Source organism: Atheta coriaria, unplaced genomic scaffold, assembly GCF_025399875.1.
Source record: "Atheta coriaria isolate IRGN ID8LTWV9N9 unplaced genomic scaffold, Caltech_Dcor_3.1 hic_scaffold_4_pilon, whole genome shotgun sequence".
Lineage (NCBI taxonomy): Eukaryota > Metazoa > Arthropoda > Insecta > Coleoptera > Staphylinidae > Dalotia > Dalotia coriaria.
The window spans coordinates 10,317,247-10,345,156 of NW_027045446.1; the positions used below are offsets into that span (position 1 = coordinate 10,317,247).

Sequence of the window (27,910 nt, forward strand, 5' to 3'; positions counted from 1 at the left end):
CAATAAAAACCTTAACGGGAAAATGCTACCGCTAGGAATGCTGGAGCCTCTTTTGGGATGATGTAATTTTGCCGCTGTAATAGGCAAACTGGGCCTAATAAACATTACGACGCCCCAAGATGATTATCAAGCATCCGGACATAAAACCATCGGGTTCACTTTTATTGTCTTTAGCAAATAATTTATCAACGTATGTGGGTTTCAACGCGATGAATTCAGGCCACAATAAAATACAAATCAAATAAACAGAATGTTAAAATAACTGTTTGACTTTGATGCAGCTGGAAGCTGGTAAACCATGCCGCAAAGCCACATTGAGATTAATTCGCGATGAACTTTCTCCTAACCTACCTTAATCTACTTTAAATTTAATACACCCTCATACTTCACGGCTCTAGGCGCTGAGCTCTCATGTAACCCGCTTGCTTGAAGCGTTCAGCAAAGAAGCCAAACCAAACACAAGTTTGCTAATTTGTCGCGACCGTCCTCCTTCTCCTCCACCGACCCTTTAACCAACTCATTCACTCTTCGTCTTCATAATCATGGACAACGGTGTTCTTTATCAGCTCGTTTAGGGAACGCTTCGATGCTCGCCAAACAAATGAATTTATAATTAGTTTGCTGGGGTTTTGGTTATTGAAAACAGGATCATGCGACGGGCGTAAAAAATGTTTCGAAGCCTGGAACATGGTGATTATTAAGAGGGTACATGTATCCACTTTGATCAGGAAACCATCCAAGTGGAATATCGTTCATCGGCCCGGCTGTAAACAAAGCGGCAGTACCCTTATCATTATCCCATTGCACAAATGTAAACGAATGCTTTTTCGGGGAATTAGAAGGGGTTTAATTTATGATAATATTGTTACCCAAATGCCGCCGACCGCAATAAACAATTTGGTTTGTGTTTATCCTAAATAAATAGCGTTCCAATCGTGATTATCAAAAAAAATTAAACAAACTTTTCTGAAAAGGGAGTTTTTGTGTTGAGATTGATTATGAGCGAGTATAGCAAGCGTTTAAACTCTACCCCGTGACTAAAATCCGTGGCTAAAGTATTTTAGTCACGGCGGATGGCTACCCGTGTGTAAAATATCACTTTTTGAGACTCAAACCGTGAAAAACTGGCGCTTTAAAGGTGAAAGTAGAAAAATTAAATTGTGTGTTGTTCTGAAGATAAGATTATGATAATTAAATTGAAATAATTAAATGTTTTTTAACATAATGGGATATTCTGTAATTCACTTGACAACAAAACGTTTTTATATCGATACAAATCGAAATCGTCTAGCAATTTTGTTAAATTGTTTCAGAATCAGCTGTCAATCTAAAAAATAGACTACAATGTTGATTATAACAAACATAATATTTTTTAAGTTATTTAATACATAACCTAAAGTCGTAACTTTACGACAAAATTATTTGCTCCAAGAAATGGAAATACATTGAATGATATGTTAAAGATATTTTAAATTTGAGGTTATGCATGCGAAACATTTTGCTTATTAATTAGTTCTCGGAACACGTAGTCACCTTTTGTAAATGTGCGTATCGTAGAAGTTATTAGTCGCATATTAGCTAGTCTAATTCGCACGCGTTGGGGGCGGTTGTCGTTTGTTTAGCGTGGAACGTAATAACGATCCAATGTTATCCTTCGTTTGAGCATTTCAATGAACGCAAATTGGAGCCGAGTCTGTCGCGCAGAATATCTCGACAAATGTGTCAAAGAAGATAAGATAGGCGTCAAAATGTTTATGATGAAAATAATTAAACACACCACAGAAAATGGATATTCTATCTACTTGGCGTTTTACTTATTCGTAGGGCTTTGATTAAATTGTGCTAGTTACAGCAAACAAAAGATTTTTATGGTATATCATTTATTAGTTGTAGTAATTTGTTGTTATCGACAGGATTGACTTGCGGTGCAATTTTAATTAATCCGTACTCATTACATGCTATCAATTTATCAAAGCCAGGGCAAACAAAATTGGCGCTATTGAATCGATAACTGCATACCCACTGCATTGCCAAAGGTTGATTGCCAAAACAAACAAATGTAGGAATATATACGCGGAAGTGACAGGCCACATACTAAATAATCAATCAACTTCTAAACATTCAAAAGACAAACATCCGATTTACTTTCCTCAAAATGTGATTTAACTAGGAGAGTTTTTAAAAAATTAACAAAAAAGTTCTCTGCACTCGTTCAAATAAAAAACTTTTAACGCCAAAGAAAAATTAAAAATTTAATCAAAAAATTTTGGCAAGTTTAGCAGCAAAGTTGTCTAATATCCAATTTTGCGTGGAAATTTAATTATAGATATTTGAAACTTAAATTGCAGTCTTGTGGTAATAATAAACGGCTATTTAAAGTTTGGCGTTCGTTATAGTTTCATCGGCGCTAATATAATGCTATTACACCTAATATTTAACCGAAAATATACTTTATATTTCATCACTAGCCCCTAGTAACTAGTAAGCCACAATTCTTCCTTATCGAAACTGCGCGGATCATTTTGCGTGTTTAACGGCCTGTCCGCCTTTAGATTTGTCTGGCCGCCAAGAGCCAAGCAGAAGGCAAGGCATTGAAGAGGCAAACCGAGCACCCGAAAACGAATTGTGCGCCGATGCGATGCTGCGAGTATTTATATGTGTATAAAAGACGTGTTGAAGGGCATCGTAAAAATGCGGAAAATGGTTGACGCATCCTTTCTCGCCACCCAATCAAGCGCGAAATTCGTAAACACGTAAATAATATAGCAATTTGAAAAAGTTTGCTAATAAAAATGAAAGATACATATAAGCACCAGTAAGCAGTTTAAAGTATGTATAGTTAGTAGTGGCCGAGTTATCTTAGAGATTCGCCTGGTAGAAGTTAGTCTCCAGTGTGTTGATTCGCTAGTTTACTTCCGCTGTTCGCGGTTGTAGAGTATCCTCCCAAACAACTTCAGAAGGGTAGAGTGCAGATAGCAAAGTGCACTGCATAAGTATACCAAGTAGGTGGTGGAAATTGCTTTAAACTGGACGTTATAAAATCAAAACTCAATAACTACATGAAAATTTATCAAAATATAAAAAGAAACAGGAATAAAATGATTTGTAGATACGTTTAGTGAATAGTAATAGGTCTGTTTGATTTAATACAAAAATAAATGCCGATATTTTACTATAACTGCCAGCAGCAATGACCATAATTTGTAAGAGTAGCCTATATATACCAAAAAGTATATACATTGAGTTTGCAGTTCTCAGTTGGCGGTGTCGAACTCTGTGTGTAGTTTTCGGTTTGGTCGGCGGCCACAAAGTTCTCCACCTTTTACGGAACCGAGAGACACATATATACATTTTACAACGACGTATAAATCACTCGTGGGGTTTAAATTAAGACGAAAAACGACGACAACCAAACCTGCCGCTTCCGTAGTCGCGCAGTCGAAGAGAGTGGAAAGGAAAAGAAAAAGGCAAACACGCAAAAAGACACAACGTTCGGGGGCTATGGGGCAAATTGAATCTGAGATTCAGCACTTTTTGCGCTTCCATTTCGCACATGCTTTACCTTGTGCGAGTTGCGGAATTCTCGATGTTTGATTTCGAGTGTTGTTTGATCACATTTTACAGCCCCCTACGGTAACACAGTCAACAGGATCATTTTTTATACGCCAAAATACAATAGGGAACAAAGGGACTCGTATTATTCGTGGAAATGAAGAGGAAAACCTTGGAATAATGCTTATTAGAAAATCCACCCACTTTTATACGCAAAATATTTTTGGGTGTAAAAATTTTTCGTGATCGGAAATGATGTGCATGAGGCATTGCCGGAAACGATTTCCAATCTAAATCGAAATTCACTGACGGAAATATCAATTTTCTGGTATATCTAATATTGAAAATTTCCCAATTTTAAAAGGATATGGGTTTAATATGTCTAGATCAAGATCCAATTGCAATTTTACAGTTTTCGACCAAATGTTGGCTGATTTAATATACCTGTCCAAACTAAAGAACCCCGAAGGCAATTTAATCTGTCTTCACTTTTCATTTTCAGTCCCATTGTGATTTCTACGAGTATTCTACGACTCAATTCTAACTCTTCATTAAGCGTAATCGTTTTTCACAATTTACCAAAGCACCCTAGGCTTACATTCTTTAAATAGAATGAAAACACAAATCCATTCAACTTTTAATCATGTCAAAACTAACTTTAACCACTACAGCATAATTTTTTATTTGTATTTAATGAGTGGAAGAGTCGTGGATTTTTTTAGAAGTTTTATTTTGCCACCGCGACCTTTTTAGTGTAATGGTAATTTCACTTCACCTGCTCCTAGGTACTGGTACTTTCCACATCCGCACATTGCCGGTAAACGCCGGCAATCCTACTGCGATTAATCCACGATTCGTCGCCGTGAAGCGTTGAAGCGCGCGCCCGCCGCTCCACACTATTTCCACCTTCCACTTTATATAAATTAAGATTATCCAAACAGACGCCGCAAACTAAAATTACCACGTTACGTGGTCTAACATCTACCTATAAGCTGCGTCGGCGAAAAATCTCCGCGCATTTAACTATGAGTACCAACATGCATTCGTAATAAATGCGTGTAGTAGTTTAGGAGAGATTGCGTTCTGGGACCGCAAACAAACACTTAATAAATTATCAATGTGGGTGTTGGGCAAGTTCACTGAATAATCATATATTGTACTTGATAATACGGCAATTTAACATCATGTTTATGTGATTACATTCACAACATCCAGTCTGTAGACAATTTTATGTAATTTAATATCAGGTAAAAATATTGATTTGATTTTTTTTCAATTTTAATTTAAACTGGCGTTTACGTGAAGTTGGCACGTCAAAAGATTTGAAATAAATTTAATTTAATTAATTCTGGAATGAAAAAAAACTCGTTACTTTACTTAATTGAAATAATTCCAGCCGTTTTTTGGCTTGTTGTTGTTGTTTTCGTTTCGTAAATTGTAAAAACTTTTCTGACATTTACCCGCGCCGCCGAATTTTAATGGAATCATATTATATTACGAATAATAACAGTGTTTTTGTTATTATTCTAAAAAAAACTAATTCAATCTGGTTTATTTGACATTTGTTAAGACGAGTATGACATGCACATCTATTTTGCATATTTATGAATAAAAATATCCTAGAAACTTCGGTGAAAATTCAGAAAATACCTGTATGTGAGTAAACAGTCTGCATTTGTTTAACGAACGGTTAAACACGATGTCTACTCAAATATAGTTATAAATACAATCTAATAAAAACAAAGTCCTAATAAAATTTCGAAATGTTTTTTTTTTTCAATCGTGTAACGTCTATCATTATCGCCTCCACCTCAACTAGTTATACATTAAGTATACAGTTACGTTTTGCTTACATCAAAAGCAACGATCGACTTGATATAAATATTTATCGCCAGACTAATGGCATCAATAAAACTAGCGTCCATCAGTTAGTTAGTCCATGAGCGCGTTAGGAACAAGTGAATCAGTTGATGCGATGGAATGGAAATATCGGAACAGATGCGATTTTCGTTGCTAAAACCGTAAACGCAAAGTTCGCTGCACAAAATTACAACACAACACAACACACAACGCGCGTGGAAAACTCACTCTTTAACACATGCAACACGTAAACTACACGGGCGTATGTTAGCTCGGATAGTTCGTTCGTTTAGCGCGAAACTTTTCGTCAGCGTCAAACTAAACTTCGCGTAAAATTGAAAGCTGAAAACCGACGGGGTGCAAACTAGAAACTTCCAGTGGCGACGTCCTGATGCTGTCTATTGAATGTGCATCAATCGTCTACATGGACTACATGTTTACTATATAAATAGAGAAGTGAGTTGTATTCGGGCAAGGACTAAATAAGATCAAAAGTAAGTTTCTGTAACTTCAACTGCTTCTATTAGGTAATTAAATAAATAATAATTCGTGTCTGAATCTAGAAAACATCAAAAACAGCTTCTCCACGGTACACAAATCGCTTACCTTTTTTTTATAAATGAATAGAAACGTGAATCTCGACGGAAATTTGCAAACTTCTCAAAGTGGTCAAAGTTCTTTTCAACTTAACAGCGATTGAAATTTATCTCAGACGTAACGAGTTTATACAGTCAATTAAAAATCACAAGTAATTAATTAGCGTCTCTCAAAAATTTTTAATAAATTAGGTAAATTAATTGCGCACCGGCAGGAGTTTTGTTTGGCGGCAAGATGATTTGGTTAAAATGTCAAAAACTTTGCGCGAAAGTCACGCGGCGGAGGCGCACTCGGGAGCAGTGGTATTGAAAAGACGAGGAGCAGGACCCGTTTGAAGTGCAACTGAAACTGGCGGCGAACCGGCGGCGGCGTTCGCGTGTGCCGCGCGCGGAAAATCGTGCAACCTGATTAACGCGCAAGCGCTGCTCCTTCGCGTGTATCATGCGTACACTGCTTTCCACACACATTGTGTGTATTTTTGAAAATTCTATTTACACAAAACCACTAAACATACCTACCTATAATAAATACAACATTTATTTAATAACTTCAATAAATATAAACATCATTTACAAAACAGGACATAAAAATTATTCAAAATAAAAAAAATTAGTTAGAAAGCTTTTTACTATAAATTCAAACATGAAATGTTTTTTTTATTTCTGGGAATACTCGTATACCTATCATTAAGTGCTAAGCAACTTGAGCAAGCAGTTAATTATAGCCAAGTCAAGTAAAACCAAGATACGAAAGTTTCGTGCGACAATGTCGGACACGCTTCACTTATTGATTGATAGGTTTGCGTGGGGCCGTGGTGGCAACTACTAACTATGTCCAGAGATGATAATAACACCACCCTCGTTCTATGAGTAGGTGCCTGGGCGCTAATTAAGTCTATTATCACTCCGGGGCTACATGGTAACGGTTGTTGTGCATTCCCGTTCTTCGCTCGGTCGAAAGGCTTGGATTTAGGGATCAATGTGAGGCTCATATGTTACGCTTAGGTATAAATTACACTTGCTCGCATGTTACATGTTGCAATGCGTTGAATGCGGACCTAATTGCGGAGCAATTCCGCAAATTAGTTTATCAAACACGAGCATGTTTTAAATTGTTTTCTCGGTGCGAATCTGAGACCCAGGGACACTTGTCGCTTCCATCGCATTACACAACATTGAAGGCAAAAGGAAAAGGGAAACTATTCGTACTTGTAGTGTTGCTAGTGGAGCTACACCCTTAGATAAAGTAATATCATGGGAATGACCTTGCGGTAGGTTGCTTCTAGCACGTTTCGACTGAGGCAATTTTTGAGATATTCGCGCGACGTGCGAGATGCGAGCTTGCTTGGATGCTAATGATGCGGTCGTTATATAAACAGTCCGTGCATAATTGAACTAACTTTAAACGTGATTCCATAACGCCTGTCAGCTCCCGAATGTATCTTGCTTGTTTAACATATATGGAATATGATAATCCCTTTTAATAATCTAATTTCAGCTGGGTATTTATTGAATATATTTTCGTGAAACGTTTGATTCAAGTTTATTGCGAAGGCTATTTGTGTCCTGTGTGAAGCGGCTAAGTAAAAAATATACAAGCAGTGCACATGGGAAAGGCCCAGGCTTGAATGGAAGCTTCCGAACATGAAAGGAGCAACCACGCGCCGGGTTCAAAACAGCAGCGTCGGCACGACCTCGCACTCAGCGTAATCAAAAAGTACAAATCTAGCTGCGGGGCAAATAGATAAAATTAAATAAGACTTGGCGAATTCGCCGGCATCGAAAGGTATTGTAGTGAACTGAATTGAGTCGTGTTAATCCTTTCAATGATTCTGACAGTTCAAATGCAGGTGTAGCAAACAGAAAAATAAATTTATTAAATGAATTTTCTTCTTTCTACGCGTAAATCAACACTTTTTTCGTTTTATTCTTCTGTTGCTGAAGCAGTTATTTTCTTATTTAATCCTACTTTTATAATTCATACTTGAGTTTTCATTGCAACGCGTTTTTATTTTCCAATTTCATGGTAGAGCTAGGCGAGCAACTCCATCGAAGGAGCAAACAGATTTTAATTTAAAAACTGACTTGGACTTTGAAAGTCAAATTAACAATTTGCAGCGCGTTAGAATTTCATTCGGACTTGGTTCGCACTTTTTCCGAAATAGTCTTCGCTGCGCCAAACACCATTAACGTCCAACTTTTTATTACACTCTAATTAAAAACGCATTTTAATATCTTCCCCATTATTTTGACACCTTGGAAACGCAGATGTTAAAATGAAAAATTATTAACTTATGAAGCACATCATTTCTTTCAAAGTTCTATTTAAAAAAAGGTTTTTGATCATCAGAAAGACGTAATCAGTTGTCCCCCGGTCTTTACCACTTACTGTACTCAAAAAACACAAGCGATAAATCGTATTACGGTAATCTCCATGTATTTTTTGCTTTTTTGATCCGTGTTGCAGCAGCTGTAGCCGAATTACCTTTCCGCTGGATGATCCATTGAACATCAAAACATTAACGGCATTTTTTCTTCTCTATGTTTACCATACTAATCAATCAGCATGGCCGGAAAGCTCGAAATTTGTCGATTTGCCGTTTTACTGTTTGCACGCATTTTTTACCAGTGCTCAATGATAAATCGACCATAACGAAATTCGCGCTATTTACACTACATATACTGGTGACAGCACATTCAATATTTGTTCTTGTGAGTACTCGTATACACCCACACAAACCCTCAAAACAAGATGTTTCAAAAAACATCTTTTTTTTCTTCAATTTTGAGCTTTGATTTGTGAATTAAGTGAATTTTGAGCAAATTTTGAATGAGGATATGACAGGATACTCTCAAAGCGTTGCATTTGATGTTGGCATGATTCAAATTATCCGAGTGAAGCCTTTTTTGCTGTCGAACGCATTTGTAACATGTTTTTACGCAACGTTAACAGCGAAATTCTGTTTGATTTGGACATAGAAAAAGGCCTACTCTATCATTTCATTGGCGATGTATTCGCGATCAATCCAACATATCCAACATGTGCTATCGCGTGGAGCGCGCGCGTTGATGCATTACCCGCATTAGTCTTGTTAACTGACATGTCAGGGGCTAAAATTACCAACGGTTAAAATTAACTTTTATTGCAAAGTGCGCGCAGTTCAAAGCACCATTTTTCTATGATATTTATACAATGTGTATGCATAACACATAAATTCACATATCGATGGTTAATTTTCCAAAATTTCCATTTGCAAATGGCTGGGTTACACTCGCATAAATAACTTTGGACGTTCGGAATCATTGAAGTAATCAATTTGAACTTGAAATCTTAGTATCTTGCATCAAACCAATGTGAGTACCGAAATGTGGTTACTTTGGTATCGTCGTTCGAAGGTAGTAGTAATCCACGCCGAAATGCACTTTCCATTCGGCAACAGTTCCAATCCAACCCCTATGGTTTCATGGTCTCATGATTATTTCCTCATCGACATACCGAATGAATCAAGCGAATTGGTAAGTAAGAACAAACACTCTCAATCGGGAGCTAATAGATGCCCGGAGAGGGCCAGAATGGCTGCAATATGTAAAGTCGTTGATGGTGGAGAGATGTGATGGTAGTTCGTGGAGAATATGAAATACCCGCGCCGCTCAGATGCTGTGCAAAGCATATCGATTCATTTCCTATTTGGAAGCGCAGGTGAGTGTGATTAATTCACATTTCCTTTCTGCGGCCGTGCCAGCTGTCTATCAGAGTGTCTGCGTGGTTTATTCGCTCGCCGGCGAACATACCGAGGAAATGAGGAAAAGAACCGGTTGCAAATGTGAATAACCCGAGGTGAATTTTGAGGGAAAAGTTTCGTCTTCATCTCTGATTGTGTCGGCAGCGTAAATTTTGAATTAAATTTCCACATCATAGAATCATAATAAATACTTATCTCTTAGTGCTTTGTCTTCATGCGTAATCAAGCGTGGATAACTGCTGCAATCCATTAATTAATAAGCAATTAATAATAATCATGAATACGTACGCATGCGAAATAAACCGATTCGTACAATTGTACGCACGCACATTAAACTTGCAGCCGTAATGTTGTAAACTGTTGATTACAGATGGCTCTACCTATACAGTGTGTTTTATTTTGTTATTAAGATAAATATTTTTACACTTTTGTGTATTTGACTTCAAAGTACATGGATTGACCACCTGCTGCATCAAAACTGGAATTTGGATTATTTTTGCTGTTTAATGAATTTTTATTGTGGTTTATGGGTATAAAGACAGTTGGTATAAAATGATTCATAATCCAATGATGCTTTGGCGCGCACAATCAGATGTGCCTGGTAAGTATTGTGCTACCTGGCCTGCGGGAGGCGAGAAATTGGCAGGAAGGACGCAACTAGTACCCGCCGATAACGCGTTTGCTTGCGATAACGAAGCACACGCGTGCAGTTGCAGTCGCGCAGCAAAAGCGGACGATTGAATTACCCGAACGGCAAATTCGATCAATCACCCGTGCACCGCGTTTCTAGTCATGCCAGGCGCCAACGGTAAATTTACTTCGCGCATTTTTTTCAATAAAATAATTAGCTTGCAATTCCAAGGCGCATAGAATAACGTGCAGTTATTCACACTTCTCAGCAAACCGAATTTAATTTGAATAATTTTTATTAAAATAATTAGTTATTATGTTTGGCTAGACCCGAAATTTGATAATTCAGATGAGTTTATACAATTTCGAAGTTATCAAATATCATATAACCAATGTAAATTATTCCTCAAGCCACAAACCGTAGTTTGAATATCCCACATCAAACTCGGATAACTTAATTTACCGCCCGAATGACACGTTTGTCGGACTCCATTCTACTTTGCTCATTTCATTGTAACCAAACAATGCGCCAAAACTACTTGAACTACTCGCGGTCGTCAATTTGTAGTGGACACTCGAAACTTTCGAAATTCACGCCTTCGATACCATTGCGTGCAATCGTCTACCTTAACTATTTTATGCACGTATTAACAGGATGCGTATCGCCTTTATACACACCGCAAAAGAACGATCACATCAAGCGATAACATGAAAATAAATTGCATACGTGTAATTATACACTCTGCGCAAAAGTATAATTATCTCCAAGTCACGCTATTCTGTATTTAATGTTTTAATTCCAATTATCTCACCTTTAACCGCTTAAAAATTATTTTTTTTTGCTTTTTTGATTATTTTTGGTTGTTTTACTTCAGTGGTGAGAAGGAACTTTTGATGGTTTGTGCCAGAATGCCAGAGACTATCTGTGAAGTTATAAAAACGATAAATCCAAGACTCTCCCAGCCGGAAAGACCTAGTCCTAGTTCCAGTTTACGTGAAAATTGCCCGGCATACCCGCGAAAATTCCGAACAGCTTGAAAATTTAATAACATTCCATCAAATATATTTTGCTTATTGAAACCATTTTGCGCGGTTACGATGCTATGTAATGTTCTATCTTACAGAACATAAACCCTAAAAAATCAAAATTTAGGCTCACGAAGATAATAAAAAACATATCATCATTATTATAATCGTGATATAGGATAAATGGCGCACTTCCAAAATAGGATTTTATACAAAAACAGGCTAAAACTAGACGTTTTTGTTGTTGAAATTTGTTTTTACTCGTTTTATAACTGGTAGATGTATTTGAAGGCCAAGAGTGCAAAGTTTTGATTTATTATCGAACCGAAATGTAAAACTTAATGCTTTCATTTCGAGTTCCACTCAACAACCTTTCAACTTTATTAAAATCTTAGCTACAATAGGAAAATAGCAATAATTTATTAAATCTTTTGAATAGCAGACACGACGTAAATCGTTCCCTGGCGTTGGGGAAATGTTCAATGAGTTTTCGTAATAGTTTGAAAGAGTTGGAGACGACAGTTTGTACAGGGTGATCATTTTTTAATTTTTTTATATTTGTATTAAGTGAGTATTAACTATGTGTTTAACTTTCTTCAACATTCTGTGCGATTCTGGGAATAACCGAATGCTTCAGCAACCGACTGAAGAGTGAAGATATACTCGAGTCGGTTTTACGCCGGCTTTGAGTCGTTTCATTTATTTCATTTCAATGTTTACATTTGCTGCCAGTTCTTAGCAAAATTAGCATAAACTTTTTCATCTTGCCCGCGTTGGTGGAAACTCGATAGACGCAAAAGTTTCTAATTCGTTCTTTGTGTCAGCGTATGCAGAGTATAATATTGCATCAGTTTGCTTAACAGTTTTTGGCAATTTAATGCCCCTTTTCTGAAATGGCGGCGGCGTCGTCCTCGTCGAGCTTTCAGTGCATAGCAGTTAATTTTCCTCATTGCGGTCCATATGCCATTGTTGAAGGCATTACACAACTTTGTTCGGGCAATTTACAAAGTTATAATTTTCGCGTGTTTGCTTTCACGTAATAATAAACTATTTTCAAGTCAAATAGAAGCAAACGAACGTCCAAAACAGTCGCAGGAACATATTTTATTCAAGTCGTAAATAAATATATTAGTTTTTATTATTATTAATTTTTTATACTATAAATATTCATTTTTTTACTTATATTAACACAGTGTATATGAGTAAAAGCGATTAAGTCATTTTTCCGCAACCCCGCAGATTTATTTTAATAAAACAAAGACGTGAGATTAATTAACGGCATAAAAACGTGACAAGCATTTACCGCAATCCGCCGGCATCACACGAAATCCGCGATGCATTTTTATTTTACACCCGCTTACTTTATGCCTCCCACGCTTTTAGTAGGGTTTAGTTTCTCTCCCTCGGCGCTTTGAAATTCAGTCGCGGGAGTTTGCTCACTGTCGGCACGATTCCACCGGCATGCGATGTCGCAATGCATTATTTCAAGTTTTCATTAAAATTAAATAAATTACACCTCGGTATATAATACATTTAATTTCCGTTGCACTTTTAGTAGACTTCCTTTAGTATTTACATTGGGGATAAATACAGTGCGTTTGTGTATTTTGTTTTTACTTCTCCGAAACTTTTGAATAAATGTAGTTTTAGGTTGACATGTAAGTAGAAACAAAAATATAGTGTAACGGGTGTAATTTAATTAGGTTAATTCCTTGTTAGTGCATAAATAAAATAGTGACTGTTACCAAGTTCCTACAAAGAATGAAAAGCATTAAACGCAGATTTTTTTTGCTGTGTAGCCTATAATTTTTGGAAAAGTTTACTAAAAAACGCATCCTGAATTCCTGACAAATGTCTCCCTTTTGGTGACCTGCCGGACAACGGGCAACTTGTGGATCAATTCATCTTGCTACAACCCATTTCCACGGCAATTTCACATCTATTCAGAAAACACTTTTGGCGGGTTTTCATTGAAAACTTTGAGGTCATCACATGTAATAATGGTATAATCATAGTGATCAGTAATAGGATTAAAATTAATATTATTTAATATGCAGAGTAGGTTATGCATAATATATATTTATTTACATATTATATATTTAACTTATAGCAAAGCTGGCAAATTCGGGAAATTAATGTAATTAACCGTGAAATCTGTATATCATATTAATTTATTGTAATGAATACGTGGAAATAGTGTCTGGTTTGTAATAACCTATATTTATTTTAGTTCATTACCGTTATTATTGATTTTTTTCTATTTTATTTATAAAACGCCAGTTTTTGCGGTTTTGAGATACATAAAGTGGTATTTTAAACCAAAGGCGTGACTAAAGAACTTTAGTCATAGACTTTAGTCACGGGGTGGAGCTTGCGCCTGCGCATTTGCTAACGGTGCAACACAAGACCATATAAAATGCCATGCGCAGTAAGCATCACGTGGCTAAACGTTGTTAAACACTTGATTGATTAAACACTTGCAACGCTCGCTCTCAATCTCATTTTTTTTTGTTGCAATAAAGAAAAAAGTTATACAAGGATAGAACTTTTTTAAAAATTGTTCTATTTTTTGTTGTGTATACTGAAACCCGATGAAACATATCAAATAAATTTAATTATGTTGCAATAACAGTGTATTTATTTACGTTTTAAACGAGCGGCTCGTGGCGATCAATGAGCAAACGACCATGGAGCAGCCCGTGTTGCATCGTTATCAGTCGTGATTTTGTCTATTAATATGTATGGAGATGGATTCGAAAACATTGATCTATGCAAGCGCCAAACATTGCGCGCAAATGCTGTTTACATTTCGTGTCCGCCGAAAAATATCACAAAACAAATTCCACGTATAGCAAAAATAAGGAAATGTCAATACATAAATAATCTAATTTTATGCTCATCAATAACCCGTTAATTAAAAAAGGCGTAATTCAATTATATTTTTGTTTGCCGCTGCACACTAATTTACAATGACATAACTGAAATAATTAATAATTACATTATATGTACATTTATTATTTTTTTAAATTTCCGACTAACTTAATTTGCAATTATAATTAACATTAATTATATTTGTAAACAAAATTTACCCAATTGAACGCACATTTATTTAATTGTGCAACATAATTAATAATTATCTGGTTGAAAATTTCAGTTAAAAAACGTCTATGTTAGTATTTGTATTTTTAGTTGCATATAGTAGAATGTTGGACAATGCTGGAAAAGTTTAATCGAACATAGGGCAAAGCATATGCTGAAATTTCAATGCGGGATTCTTGAGGGCCTAAAATTATGTCAATTTTTACAGATGTAAAGCAATGCGGCTGAGGAAGCACTAATGGAAATTTCGTTGACGTATTTCATTAAGCTTCGAGTATCTCAGGCATCCTTCGCTCTCAGACATAATATTCTCCACTACCAACAGTTTCAAACCGATCGATATAATGGATATTTGTATATCAAAAACGAATATGTGCGCCACAGCAAAAGCAATAAAATCCAAACTGCAGCCGAGCGCATTTATGCATTTACGTGGATATTGCATAACCATCAATACGGCTCATTTTGCGTATGCGGTTGATAATAAAATTGAAATCATCATTGATTTTATACGACTTCTAGCCAAAAATCTGCAACGAAATGCAATTATTCAATAAAACTGTTGATGGAAAACCCTAAAACTCAAATGTTGGTTCATGTGTCATAAAGCATATAGGGAACTCTAATTATGTCATAAATGATATTAGGAAGACACATCACATCTTAGAAAATTGGAACGCATTCTAAACTAAATTCAATTTACCGTAATTATCAAACAATACGCACGAGCGCAAATAGAATTAGTTTTCATAAAGTAAAGTACAAATAATTCCATTGTTTCCTTGTTTTCTTAATGTGAATTGCTCTTTGTTCACATTTCAAGACGCTTTTGTCGAAAATGATTCCAGAATATGAATAATAAATAAATTGTTTACATGGGTGTGCTCGTAGTGGTGTCCAAAATGTCCTCTTTAACTAGTGACAAGAATACTTGACCTATATGGCGAAACATCATTTTATTTATCGGAATTTTAAGGCTGTAAAAAGTATTTCGACACGAAACTTTAATTGGCACTTGTATCTCATCGAAATTATTGGCTAAAAACATGTCTCGAATACAATCATCTCGTGTTATGTGGCCTTTTCCACTTTGCGCCGTAAAAATCCACACACATTGCAATTAATTCGAATTATTTGTAAACCAAATCACTAGCACACAAGCTATGATTACATGCATGATACCAATAGATCAAAATGCAATTGGGCGATTTTATGTAAACAAAACTTCGCTCCGCACGCGTTTTCTATCGCTCTCACTCTCCAGGTTTGAGTGTGTGTTGTGGTAATCACCAGCGGGCGTCTCTCATTCGATATTGATAACGGGCATCCCAGTGCTTCAAAACGGGCTGAGCTCAAGCTAAGCTAAGACGCAAACAAAATTGACACAAACACACGACAGTTATTGCGATTACGTCGAATATCCGACGAGCTCCCGGGGCACCATACAGCTCATCACGTGTAAATGCCGCGTCAATGGACATAGTCCATAAATGGTCCAATCGTTCCGCATATTGTAATCAGTGAAGAGTTGAAAACCGCTGGGACGGATTCGAAATTTAGTCGCTGTGCCGATTTGGGCAAGGGTGAACACGCTTAGTGGTCGAGCAGCTTCAGTAACAACAACAAGAAACACACGACGAGAAGTTTATACCCGATCCGAAAATGAACGGTTCCAAAATTGCCAGGCATGGACGATTGCTGTCTTACAATGGGTTTGGATTTTTTAAGCTTCCAGGACAAATTGCCGCTCTGCGTCCGACTGTAATCAGAAATGCTTCTACTACCAGTGGACTATGGTTACCAAAAAATACGCAGGTTAGAAATTTTTCTTTTTTTTTCTTCAAAAAATATGTATGTGCATTAAATGCTATAAAATACTTATTGACAATAACATACTTGAATTTTATTGAAACGTTAGAAATTGCTAGATTTTCATCAATATACAATTGAGACGTTCCGGAATTTATAGTTTTTCACAGTGTAAAGTTTTATTTTTGAAGTTGTTTACTACGTATTTAAGTACAAAATCTTTATTTATCAAATATCATAAAAACAGCGTAATAAAACTTCTATTTTTGATTTCAGATTAGGTATTATTACATATTTGGCAATAAAAATATTTAGCAAGTGACTTATATCTCTTATCAATACAGATTTGAGCCGGTTTCAACCAAACTAGACCATAAATCTTATCATTCCGTAATCCGTGATAATGAATAGCAAATGAGCGTAAAGTTGCGAATAAAAATACAATCATAACACAACATAATCTAGCACATACATAAATGTAACCGCTGATCTTATCTTATCAATTTATATGCCTACTCATATTTGCTCAGGTTATAGCTGTATTTGTATCTGTCTGCGAGTGCCGAAATGCGAGTATTTATTTCAATCAATATTCTAATCATGCCTTTTTTCGAGTGCCACTGTAATGGCCAAATCGCGTGTCTTGTGTGTATTTAACTAATTTAGTAAAATAATCGCTTCATTGTTTTTGTGCACACATGACGTGGCAACAGGGAATTTAAATAATTTAAAACTTTCACGCTCGTGTTCAGTGCTTAAATACAATCGATTTGAGTGCTTGTTTGAGAAAACATATAATTTTTTTAATAAATAATAAACAAGCACGAAATAAAATAAAATAGAGTTCAAGGTGAAAAGTCATATGAACTACAAAAATTGTATTATATATTTATATATTACATATACGAATAGAGAGAGGTTTAAAGTTCAGTGATACACTAATAAAACAAAACACTAAATAACTGCTCTTTATGAAATAGAAAATATCCTGACCCGCTAGTTTTATAAATTTCCCGTACGAGTAAATAATCTGAAGTTGGGTGCTCGTGGCATATAAATAACAACAAATCCTAGACGGCGATAACGCCGTGAACTGAACACTCGAGTTTCGTACTTTGAATCCGGCGCCTTTTTTCGGCCATTTTATTTAGCAATACACTCAATTGAATAACAAAACACTTTTTTAGAAACGTTATCACGACTGTTATTGATTTAGCATTAGCACAAATATCTAAATATAGGATTTATTGATGGAATTATTTAAATATCAGCGAGAATTCAATTTGAAAGAAATTAAATTTGCATTTGCTACATTTGCAACATTTTCGACATACAATCAGCACTTAGCACAAGGCTCGTTTCGGGGAATAAAAAAAACATGGCGTAGAAAAAATGCGTACAGCGCAAATACGCATCAACCATCACCACATCATCATCTAAGCGTGGAGTGATCGGACGCGTATACGATAAAACATGCACTTCAAACCGGACGAGGACGCGTCCGTCGCAAATAAACACACACTTTATAAATATGGTCGGCGCGCGTTGTATAAATATGACATGAGTAGCAATGGCACTGAATTACAGTCACCGATATTCCAGGCCGAGGCACATGTACTGTATTTGTGTAATATTTACATTACATATCGGAACCGTCACGATGGGAACGCGTGTAATTTGCCACAGTCTATTAAAACGTTTCTAATTTTCAAATTTTTTAGTTTTCATCTTGAAAATTCCATAAAATCAAATTTTAGGGGTAAAAATCAAGTTTGTCTCTTCATATTAACAAATATCTATATGTAAAGTTTATAATTATTCCTACGACAGTTGTGTCTGAGAGAAAACGCATTGTATGCAACAGTCGAACAACAAAACTCGTACGATTACCATACACGTGGAGGTGCAATAAAAACGTAATTAATGAACAATGCGCTGCGCACATGCCTCAGTAGGAACGTGTAATTGTCGCCTCACATAAATAGCAAAAACACCAAACACACCGCTTTAGTATAACGTGTATTTTTGCAACACTAGCAACCGGTCTGCCTGTGTCTGCCACATATCTATATAAATATATGATGACATTGACCAAGAAAATGGGAACTAACATCAACGGTGATAAATTTCAGGTGAATCTGGAGAAGCGTACCCTACAACAGTTCACCGACAAGAAGCAGTCGACGTTTACTGATCGCAGCCAGCTGAAATATGCGAGACGTCTCGTCGTCAAGTTGGGCAGCGCCGTCATCACAAGAGAAGACGAGCACGGTCTTGCTCTTGGTAGGCTGGCATCGATCGTCGAACAGGTAATGTACAGAATTAAGCTCTGGACTTTTAATTATGCGCACGAATTCTACGAACGCTTGAGTTTGACGTGTGCCTGTATGAAATTTAGTGATTTAGTGCGAAGGGCCTTAAGTGATATAGAAAGTTTTGTTCGATTCGCTAACGTCAAAGTGTTTACACGGTACTTTACTTTCTCCTATCGTAGATATATTTATACTGGATGTAACAAACTAGAAATATGGATAGTTCGGTAAAATATTCATTGAAATATTTTTATTTTTGATTGGATATTGAAATAATTGAGTTTTAAAATATATTTGTCAGGTAGTGGCCGTCAGTCACTATCTGTATAAAATAAACTAACTGCTTATACACGTACTTCTCCATTTGAAGTTCGAATCCGTGAAATTGAGTTTCCAGTTTGCGGCAAGTTTGAAGTTGCCAAACAAAACGCGCCCGCAATGAGACAATAGATTTCGTGTGTTTCCACGTGCGCGCACGTGCAAATTGTTCAAATTGGAACTAGTCGCCGCACAATGAGTACAAGCATAACTTGACGTTACAGGCGACGGTGGCGGCGGTGCCTGAAGGCTTGGAGACACTTCGCGGCAGTCGCGCGCTCCGCAGGATTGTGAATAAGCTTGTTCGCTCTCTGGTTAGAAGGCCATTAGACTGTAATTAATTACTTTTGACCGTTTTCATTGGCGCAAAAAGTTTCCTGCTGAACAACGGCGCGCGGCGTCAAAGTCCTATCGGTAAAAACTTCAATTACGCGCGCAAATGGATTTTAATTCATTTTCGTATTTGATTTAGATATTTTTCTGTGCGTAATTAGGCAAATCGTGTTAGGAAAATGACGAATTATCTTGCAAAACACGTCACGCTATAAAAATTCTAAGCATAAAAAGCATCTGATTGTGAATTCAAAACGCGTGCCGCGTCTCATTTGCACACGTTTCGTTTTTTCTGGTTTTGCTCCGTGCGCCGCCGTCTTAGATATTGATTTCTCTGCAGTTGCATTAATAAAAAGAAAATTAATTTATCCATAGATATGTGCATTTGCACATTGGACGTTGAATGTCATTGCCGGAGAACAAGTTTCTCGCCATAATTGTGTTGTATCACATGAAACGCACGTGTTCGCCATGTTTAAACCGATTCAACAAAGGCAAACATTCATAATACATTTATAGTGGTTTTAGCAAATATACAATCGTGTAATTCGTAATACATGACGAGTTCAACACTCATAATATAATAATTAAAACAAGCTGTTTAACAGCCGCTGAACGCATATTTTTAGATTATTTTTTTTACAAATACGTTTATTTGATTTATTGGAATGTATGTTTATGAAACGATTGCCAAAATTCAATTCTATTTTAAAAATACTGTGTTTTATGATTGAGGCGGTATTTTTATATAAAATATTTTTTGTTGGTTTTTAATGTTTTTGCTTGCAAACGTAATTTTCAGGTGGCTGAAGCACAAAACGAGGGAAGAGAATGTATTATGGTGACGAGTGGAGCCGTAGCCTTCGGCAAGCAAAAGTTGACCCAGGAATTGCTAATGTCGCTCTCCATGAGAGAAACTTTATCCCCGACGGATCACACGCGTGAGGTAAAATTTTTATCCGTCCATTCCCCTTGCCTAGATAACACTCTACATATGTTTAACATTTCACCGTACATTTTTCTTTTCCTATCTACTGATTGTACAAGTCACACTCGCCTCGCTTTTTCCAAGTGCAGAATTTCTTTGATTCACCAGTAGAATTTTATTCCACTAGAAATATTTTCCCTTTGCATATTACATCATGCATTCTTGTCCAGCAAAAAAGGGAACATCACGTACATACTCTAACATGAAAACGTTCAACTTTTTTTTATAGGATGCGCCTGCTCTTGTTGAGCCACGTGCCGCCGCCGCCGTCGGTCAATCTGGTCTCATGTCTCTGTACGATGCCATGTTTTCGCAATATGGCGTCAAGATTGCACAGGTACTTGTAACGAAGGCTGATTTTTACAATGAGCACACACGCAGCAATCTGTTCAGTACGCTGAGCGAATTGATTAGTTTGAATATTGTGCCGATTATTAATACGAATGATGCTGTCTCGCCTCCGCCACAAATTGACGAACCAATCGGTGGCAAGGGATCCAAGAAGGGTATCTCTTTGAAGGATAATGACAGTTTGGCTGCTATGTTAGCTGCAGAGGTTAGCGCTGATTTGCTTATCCTTATGTCTGACGTCGATGGTATCTACAACAAACCACCATGGGAGGAAGGCGCGCGTTTCCTTCATACCTTCACATCAGACCTGCGTAATACAATCGAATATGGCAAGAAATCGAAGGTTGGTACTGGTGGAATGGACTCGAAGGTAAATGCTGCCACCTGGGCTTTGGATCGAGGAGTATCCGTCGTTATTTGCAACGGTATGCAAGAGAAAGCCATTAAGACCATTTTGGCTGGTCGTAAAGTGGGAACTTTCTTCACTGAAACCAACCTGGGTGGCTCGATTCCAACTGAAGTTGTTGCGGAAAACGGTAAGTTTTAATTAAGTGTCATTACTAAGCAATGGTCGAATCAATAGCAGGAGTAAATGAGGTGGAAGAAAAAAACAACTAATTTTTGATTGTTTTCTCTTTTCTAATGGAATAGCTCGCACGGGCGGTAGGATACTAGCAACATTAACCCCCGACCAACGCGCAAACTGTGTTCATACATTAGCCGACCTTCTAGTCTCGAGACAATCAGAGATTTTGGATGCTAACGCGAAGGATTTAGCCGAAGCAACCAAATCCGGCCTCGCAAAGCCGCTTCTTTCCCGTCTATCGTTAACTCCGGCAAAACTAAAGAATTTGGCTGTGGGCCTTAAGCAAATTGGCGATTCTAGCCATAACAACGTCGGGCGCGTCTTGCGCCGCACAAAATTAGCCAACGGACTCGACCTTACCCAAATCACTGTTCCCATCGGAGTGCTTCTAGTTATCTTTGAATCGCGTCCGGACTCCCTTCCGCAAGTAGCCGCGCTCGCCATTGCATCCGGCAATGGGCTGCTCCTTAAGGGTGGCAAAGAAGCAATGCATAGCAACCGTGCTCTCATGGCCCTGGTGCAAGAAGCCATCTCCACCGTGGGTGCAACCAACGCCATTTCATTGGTACGTTGACATCTCCGCACTACATCTAATCAAATTGAGCTAACTCTGTGTGATTTAATTTTCGACAGGTATCCACCCGAGAAGAAATCGGCGACCTCCTTTCCATGGAGCAGCACATCGATCTCATTATCCCGCGTGGCTCCAGCGAACTCGTCCGCAGCATCCAAACGCAAAGCCAACATATTCCCGTTATGGGCCACGCCGAAGGCATTTGCCATGTGTACGTCGACAAGGATGCCGATCTTAAGAAAGCTATAAAGATCATCCGCGACGCCAAATGCGATTACCCCGCGGCGTGCAACGCCATGGAGACACTACTCATCCACGAAAGCCTGATGGAGGGTGAATTCTTCTCCGATGTGTGCAATATGCTTAAGAAGGAAGGTGTTACTATCTACTCAGGCCCAACACTAAGCCAAATGCTTACTTTCGGCCCACCGCCTGCCAAAACAATGAAACACGAATATGGCGCGCTCGAGTGTTGCATCGAAGTGATCAAGGATATGAACGAGGCCATTGATCATATTCACGCGTATGGTAGTGGACATACAGATGTCATTGTCACCGAAAACAGTAAGCGCACAAATACAAAGCCAGCGAAATGTTGAATACAATATCTATGAATTTAATTTATTTGCAGCTGATAAGGCACGTGACTTCCAGCGTAAGGTCGACAGTGCATGCGTCTTCCACAATGCTAGCTCTCGCTTCGCCGATGGCTTCCGCTTCGGTTTGGGTGCTGAAGTGGGCATCAGTACGGCTAGGATTCACGCCAGAGGCCCTGTTGGCGTTGAGGGATTGTTGACCACCAAATGGGTACTCACATCCGAGGCTGGACATGCCGCCGCTGATTTCGCCGACGGCGGCGACTGCACATGGCTGCACGAGCAGATGCCAATTAATTAAATCTAGTTGAAGATACAAACCGCGTCGATTATTTAATTACATTCGTTTTTTTTTACTTTTATTTTAATTTCTTATTTTGTTTTATATTTTTATTAGTTTAATTTATCAAACACGCTTGATAGGGAAAGCCAAATGAATATGTAAATATTTGAGTCATTGTCTCTTTAATAAACTATTATATAATAAACTAAATAATAACTAAACATTAAATATTTGCTTTTCATTCATCTCAGACTTTTAAAAAAGTGGATCTGATTAACTTACATAGTTCGACACAAGAGAGCAGCACGAGTCATATTCGACATTTGTTCTTACAGTTACCGACCACTCAACGAACACAAAGATTCGAGTGGTATTGATTCTGCTCTCGTTCATTATCACTGTTGAAAGTTAGGTTAAAGAGAAGTTTGCAGCTATAGTAACTTAATAATTACATTATAAAATGAGTGTTAGCAGTGACGAAGACCAGAGTGATTCACAGGAATGGGTGTTTTATCGTGACAGGCCTGAATGGAAAGACATTGAGCCCATACCTCAAGATGATGGAGAAGAACCTATTGTCAGCATTGCTTACTCACCCAAATGTATGTTTAATCATTTTATTTTGATTTTATATAAGCCACCACTTTAATATTATTGCAGTTCAAGATGTGTTTGATTATCTACGCGGTGCTATGAAAATAAGTGAAAAGAGTGAAAGAGTCCTACAGCTAACTCAAGATGCCATTGAATTAAATGCTGCAAATTATACAGTTTGGCAGTATAGAAGAGATATTCTGAAAGAAATGAAAGCTGATCTATGGCAAGAGTTGAATTACATAAATAGTGTCATTGAGAATTACCAGAAAAACTATCAAGTGTGGTATCATAGAAAAGTTATTGTCGAATGGCTAAAAGATGGTTCAAGTGAGCTTGAGTTCACTGAGCGTGTTCTGGAAATGGATGCAAAGAATTATCATGCCTGGCAACACAGACAGTGGGCTATTAAAACATTTAAGTAAGAGAAACAGTTTGTATTTAGAATGGAGCAGAGTTTTATCTGTTTATTATTTATTCCAGAATGTTTGATTCTGAACTTGACTATGTTGATAAGTTATTACAAGATGATATAAGAAACAATTCTGCATGGAATGAAAGATATTTTGTCATTCATCAAACCACTGGTTTCACTGAAGAAGTTGTCAAAAATGAAGTTGAATACACACTGGAGAAAATTGCCATTGCCAAGGAGAATGAAAGTGCATGGAATTATTTAAGAGGGTAAGTGATTAATAAATAGATGACAATTGTACTTGATTTAATTAATGTTCATTTCAGACTGCTACTTTATGATAAAAATGGTCTCAGTAAGAATGTGCATGTGACTGATTTCTGTGAAAAACTTTATGCCTCAGGTAATCGATCTCCTTTTCTGCTAGCGTTAATTGTTGACATGTGTGATGAACAAATTGTGTCTGGTAGTGGTGATGCTAGATATACATTGGAGAGAGCAAAGCAATTATGTTCTGATTTAGCAACTGAATATGATACTATTAGATGCAAGTATTGGGAGTATATGGCAAACACTATTGAAAAGAAATCTAAAGGAGAACAACCTGAAGAAGAAGCTAGTGCAAGTACATAAAATAGAAACATATTGCAAACAAACACCAGTTCAAATTGTTTAATTCATTCTGCTTTCATAGCAATGTATGTAATATTGTGAATGTTTATATTTTTCTCACCGCTACGTGTCAGGTATTTTTCCTTGCTGATTGTCATTTTGTGGTAGATAATGACATCAAGCAAATCCGTGGTATAACTGTATTGACTTGTATACTTAACAGCTGATTTTAATTGATGCATTTTTATTGTAGAATAAAAATATTCAACTAATAGGGCCTAAACAGAAAAATTGAAAACATCGTATGGAAAACACTCTGTATCTTATAAACTAATTGACTTTCTTAAGGTTTCTCCACGCCAGAATTGAGTTTGAGAGTTCCTCTACACGATGAAAACCCGTTCAACCTTCCAGCCCTTCTGTAAGTGCCTTAAAAAGCCCTTCAAAAATAAACATTTCAAATTTGAAACGATGGGGTGGAAAACACCCTGTAACTCCGAAACTAATTGACTTTCTTGGAGTTTCTCTACGCCAGAGTAGAGTCAGGGAGTTTGTCTACACGATGAATACCTTTTCAACCTTCCAGCCCTTTCGGAAGCGCCCTAAAATGCCCTACAAAAATTAGCAATTTTAGGAAAATTTGAAAACATGATGTGGAAAACACCCTGTATCTAGTGAAGTAATTGACTTTCTTAAGATTTCTCAACGCCAGAATAGAGTTAGAAGGTTCCTCTACACGATGCATACCTTCACAACTTTCCAACTTTTTCGGAAGTGCCCTAAAACGTCCTTCAAAAATGAGTACTTTTATAAAAATTTAAAAACATGGTGTGGAAAACACCCTGTATCTTGTGAAGTAATTGAGTTTCTTAAGGTTTTTCAACGCCAGAATGGAGTTAGAAGATTCCTCTACACGATGCATACATTTTTAACTTTCCAGTCTTTCCGGAAATGCCCTTAAACGACCTTCAAAAATGTGCACTTTTATAAAAATTTAAAAACATGGTGTGGAAAACACCCTGTATCTTGTGAAGTAATTGAATTTCTTAAGGTTTTTCAACGCCAGAATGGAGTTAGAAGGTTCCTCTACACGAAGCATACCTTTCCAACTTTCCAGCCCTTTCGGAAGTGCCCTTAAACGACCTTCAAAAATGAGCACTTTAATAAAAATTTAAAAACATGGTGTGGAAAACGCCCTATATCTTCTGAATTAATTGGTTTTCTTGAAGTTTCACAACGTCATATTACAGTTCGAGAGATCCTCTACACTACGCATATCTTTTTAACGCTTGAAACCCTTTGGAAGTGTCTTAAAATACTCTTTGAATATTGATATTTTTGTCCAATAAATTTCATTTTTTGGTCGAATAACAGGGTCGAACTTTTTTTAATAAACATATTTCGGTTGAAAAACAAGGCCGAACTTTTTATCTTAAATTTTTTTCGACTGAAGTAACATGGTCGAACTTTTTTTATTAAAATTATTTCGGTCGAAAAACAGGATCGAACTTTATTTATTAAAATTTTTTCGGTCGAAGAACAGGGTCAAACTTTTTTTGTTGAAATTTTTTTCGGTCGAAGAACATGGTCGAATTTTTTGGTGATTTTCTCAAGAACGAAAAGGACTACAAAAAAAGAACTTCATATTTTTGATCCTGGAAAAAATCTCTACAAAATGACATATTTCCTGACAAACGACAAAAATTCCATAAAAAATTTAAAGAAAAGATTTTGTTATAAAAAAGTCAAAAGATTTCTCTTTTTTATGTCAAATGCAGGTTTCACTAAAATTATAAATAGTGAAACGGTTAATACCAACAAAATAAGTTACTAACATAATCGATGTAGAATTAAAGTATCTATCAGATTTAAAAATTTCAACTTTTAATTACGAACATAAAAAAAAATCTATTACCTTTTTTATGACGAAATATTATTCAACAAATGAACCTATTATTTCCAAAAATAATAGGAATTTTTAAATACTGTTTTCAGATTTTCATTAGTAATTTAGATTGGTCTATTTAAGTAATTATTTTCCCACAAAAAGTTTATTATATGCCAATAGCTTAATCTGTAATTGTGTTACTAGTTTACGATTCAGAGATTAATCGTAATTGAAAGTTCCATGCATAGCACGAGTACAATTCTTGTCGTGTTCTGCACTACCACACTGAAAGTATCAGTGTTTACAAACAAGCATGTTTTCTTATCTCGTGCAATTTTTATGCGATCGCCACACAGTTGGCTTGTGTACCACGTTAGTCTTATTTTTGTCGTCAGGTAATCTGCACGCATATTGTGCGCGATTGATGTGCGGGGTCCATACCACGCGGATTGTACCTACTCAGAGGTGAAGCGTGAGTGTTGTTCCGTCGGCCGTCGTATTGTTTTGGAATTATACGCGCATTTCATGTTTCATACATTGTGCATAATTAAGGTCCTTGCATTTTGTTGGATATGCCAAAAGTGTAAAATTTATTTTGCATCAAGGTATGTTCTCGCATTTCTGCAGCCATATTAATTAAAATCAAATCCATTATTTACTTTACTTATGTTTAATTCAACCACGAGGTTTTTAAGCACACAAATAATTTTTGTTTCTGTTTCAATATCTACCGTTGATTTGCATTACACAACTATTCCACCTTTTAATTCCTAAATATAAAAAGAAACGCGGTTGGCTAGTGTAGCACGTTTGTCTCATTTTTGTCGTCAGGTGATGTGCACACAGATTTTCTTCATTTTTCTTGAGTTCCTTAATTTATTTTCGCGTTGTTACGTAATAATTTTGAATGCTTTTTGGATTGTGCGCGCGTGATGTGCGGCTTCGTTAAATACGGATTGCACCTTTACTGTGGCAAAAATTGTTAGCTGTTGATATTTTGTAATTGTCATGTAACTATTGTTAAATGTCAATAAAACACAATGTATAATTATAATCTCATTCATATTTCTTTGTGGTATCCTTTTTGTCGTTTTCAGTTTAAAATAATATGGCATATAAGTCTTATGTGTGAGTAGCGGGTATAAGATAACTAACAGTTACTTGAATTGTGTTGTTGTTTTTAAAAATATGATAAAAGTAGAAACATAAATAGAAGAATCAAATAACAACAATAAAAACACTCGGTGGTCGAGTGGAGACGTGCACCTGCTGGCATGCTAGCAGACACGGATCGAATCTCAGGTATGGAGGGCATTTTTCTCAAATATAAAAATATCAGGTGTAATTTGGGTTGCATATATGAATTGCAACGAAATATAAGAGAAATTGAAATACAAGTGAAGGCAATATGAGAATAAATAAGAAAGCAAGTGGAGAAATGGAAGAAGAAGGAAGGAGTAGTAGAGAATGGGAGAAGATAGAAGGAAGAAAACAGAGAGTAGAGTAGAGTAGAGAAGAGGAGGAGATAGAAGAAAGACAACAGGGGAGGATCAGATTTTTAAATTTTTTGGCACGTGTCGTTATAAGACAGTCTACGGTCGATCTCCCAGAGCGCCTCCGGCGCTCTGGTCGATCGCCCACTGCTTCGGTCCGTCCATTGCTCCCGGCCCAACCTACAGCTACGATGTCTCTGCGCTTCATCCCCGAAATTATCAGGCATATCAACAATTTTTATGGTGGGGGAT

At 36.8% G+C, this 27,910-nt stretch overlaps 3 protein-coding genes across 3 annotated transcripts in view; 2 read left to right on the forward strand and 1 right to left on the reverse strand.

Moving 5' to 3' along the window:
• LOC135790700 (putative tyramine receptor 2) overlaps positions 1 to 6,340 on the reverse strand; it is a 50,263-nt gene extending 43,923 nt beyond the window's left edge. The window contains 1 exon segment of the mRNA XM_065300972.1: positions 6,019 to 6,340. The gene's annotated coding sequence lies outside the window, so the exon portion shown is untranslated.
• Positions 6,341 to 15,890: 9,550 nt separating this feature from the next.
• On the forward strand, positions 15,891 to 22,884 carry P5CS (Delta[1]-pyrroline-5-carboxylate synthase). Its single transcript, XM_065301760.1, has 7 exons — positions 15,891 to 16,321; positions 18,448 to 18,624; positions 20,081 to 20,224; positions 20,496 to 21,153; positions 21,269 to 21,768; positions 21,837 to 22,341; positions 22,409 to 22,884. Exons 1-7 carry the CDS (start codon positions 16,169 to 16,171, stop codon positions 22,672 to 22,674), a joined length of 2,403 nt encoding a protein of 800 aa, XP_065157832.1. The 5' UTR covers positions 15,891 to 16,168; the 3' UTR covers positions 22,675 to 22,884.
• A 104-nt stretch (positions 22,885 to 22,988) lies between these two features.
• Fnta (farnesyl transferase alpha) lies at positions 22,989 to 24,549 on the forward strand. Its single transcript, XM_065301761.1, has 4 exons — positions 22,989 to 23,258; positions 23,317 to 23,671; positions 23,734 to 23,934; positions 23,992 to 24,549. Exons 1-4 carry the CDS (start codon positions 23,117 to 23,119, stop codon positions 24,296 to 24,298), a joined length of 1,005 nt encoding a protein of 334 aa, XP_065157833.1. The 5' UTR covers positions 22,989 to 23,116; the 3' UTR covers positions 24,299 to 24,549.
• The last annotated feature ends 3,361 nt before the right edge of the window (positions 24,550 to 27,910 follow it).

What these genes read in the sequence shown, in the direction of transcription:
- Fnta (XM_065301761.1), top strand. Translation starts at nt 23,117, where the DNA reads ATGAGTGTTAGCAGTGACGAAGACCAGAGTGATTCACAGGAATGGGTG. An exon ending in TGGGCTATTAAAACATTTAA is followed by an intron (nt 23,672 to 23,733) that starts GTAAGAGAAACA and finishes TATTTATTCCAG; the next exon opens with AATGTTTGATTCTGAACTTG. An exon ending in GCATGGAATTATTTAAGAGG is followed by an intron (nt 23,935 to 23,991) that starts GTAAGTGATTAA and finishes TGTTCATTTCAG; the next exon opens with ACTGCTACTTTATGATAAAA.
- P5CS (XM_065301760.1), top strand. Translation starts at nt 16,169, where the DNA reads ATGAACGGTTCCAAAATTGCCAGGCATGGACGATTGCTGTCTTACAAT. An exon ending in CGACGGATCACACGCGTGAG is followed by an intron (nt 20,225 to 20,495) that starts GTAAAATTTTTA and finishes TTTTTTTTATAG; the next exon opens with GATGCGCCTGCTCTTGTTGA. An exon ending in CAACCAACGCCATTTCATTG is followed by an intron (nt 21,769 to 21,836) that starts GTACGTTGACAT and finishes AATTTTCGACAG; the next exon opens with GTATCCACCCGAGAAGAAAT.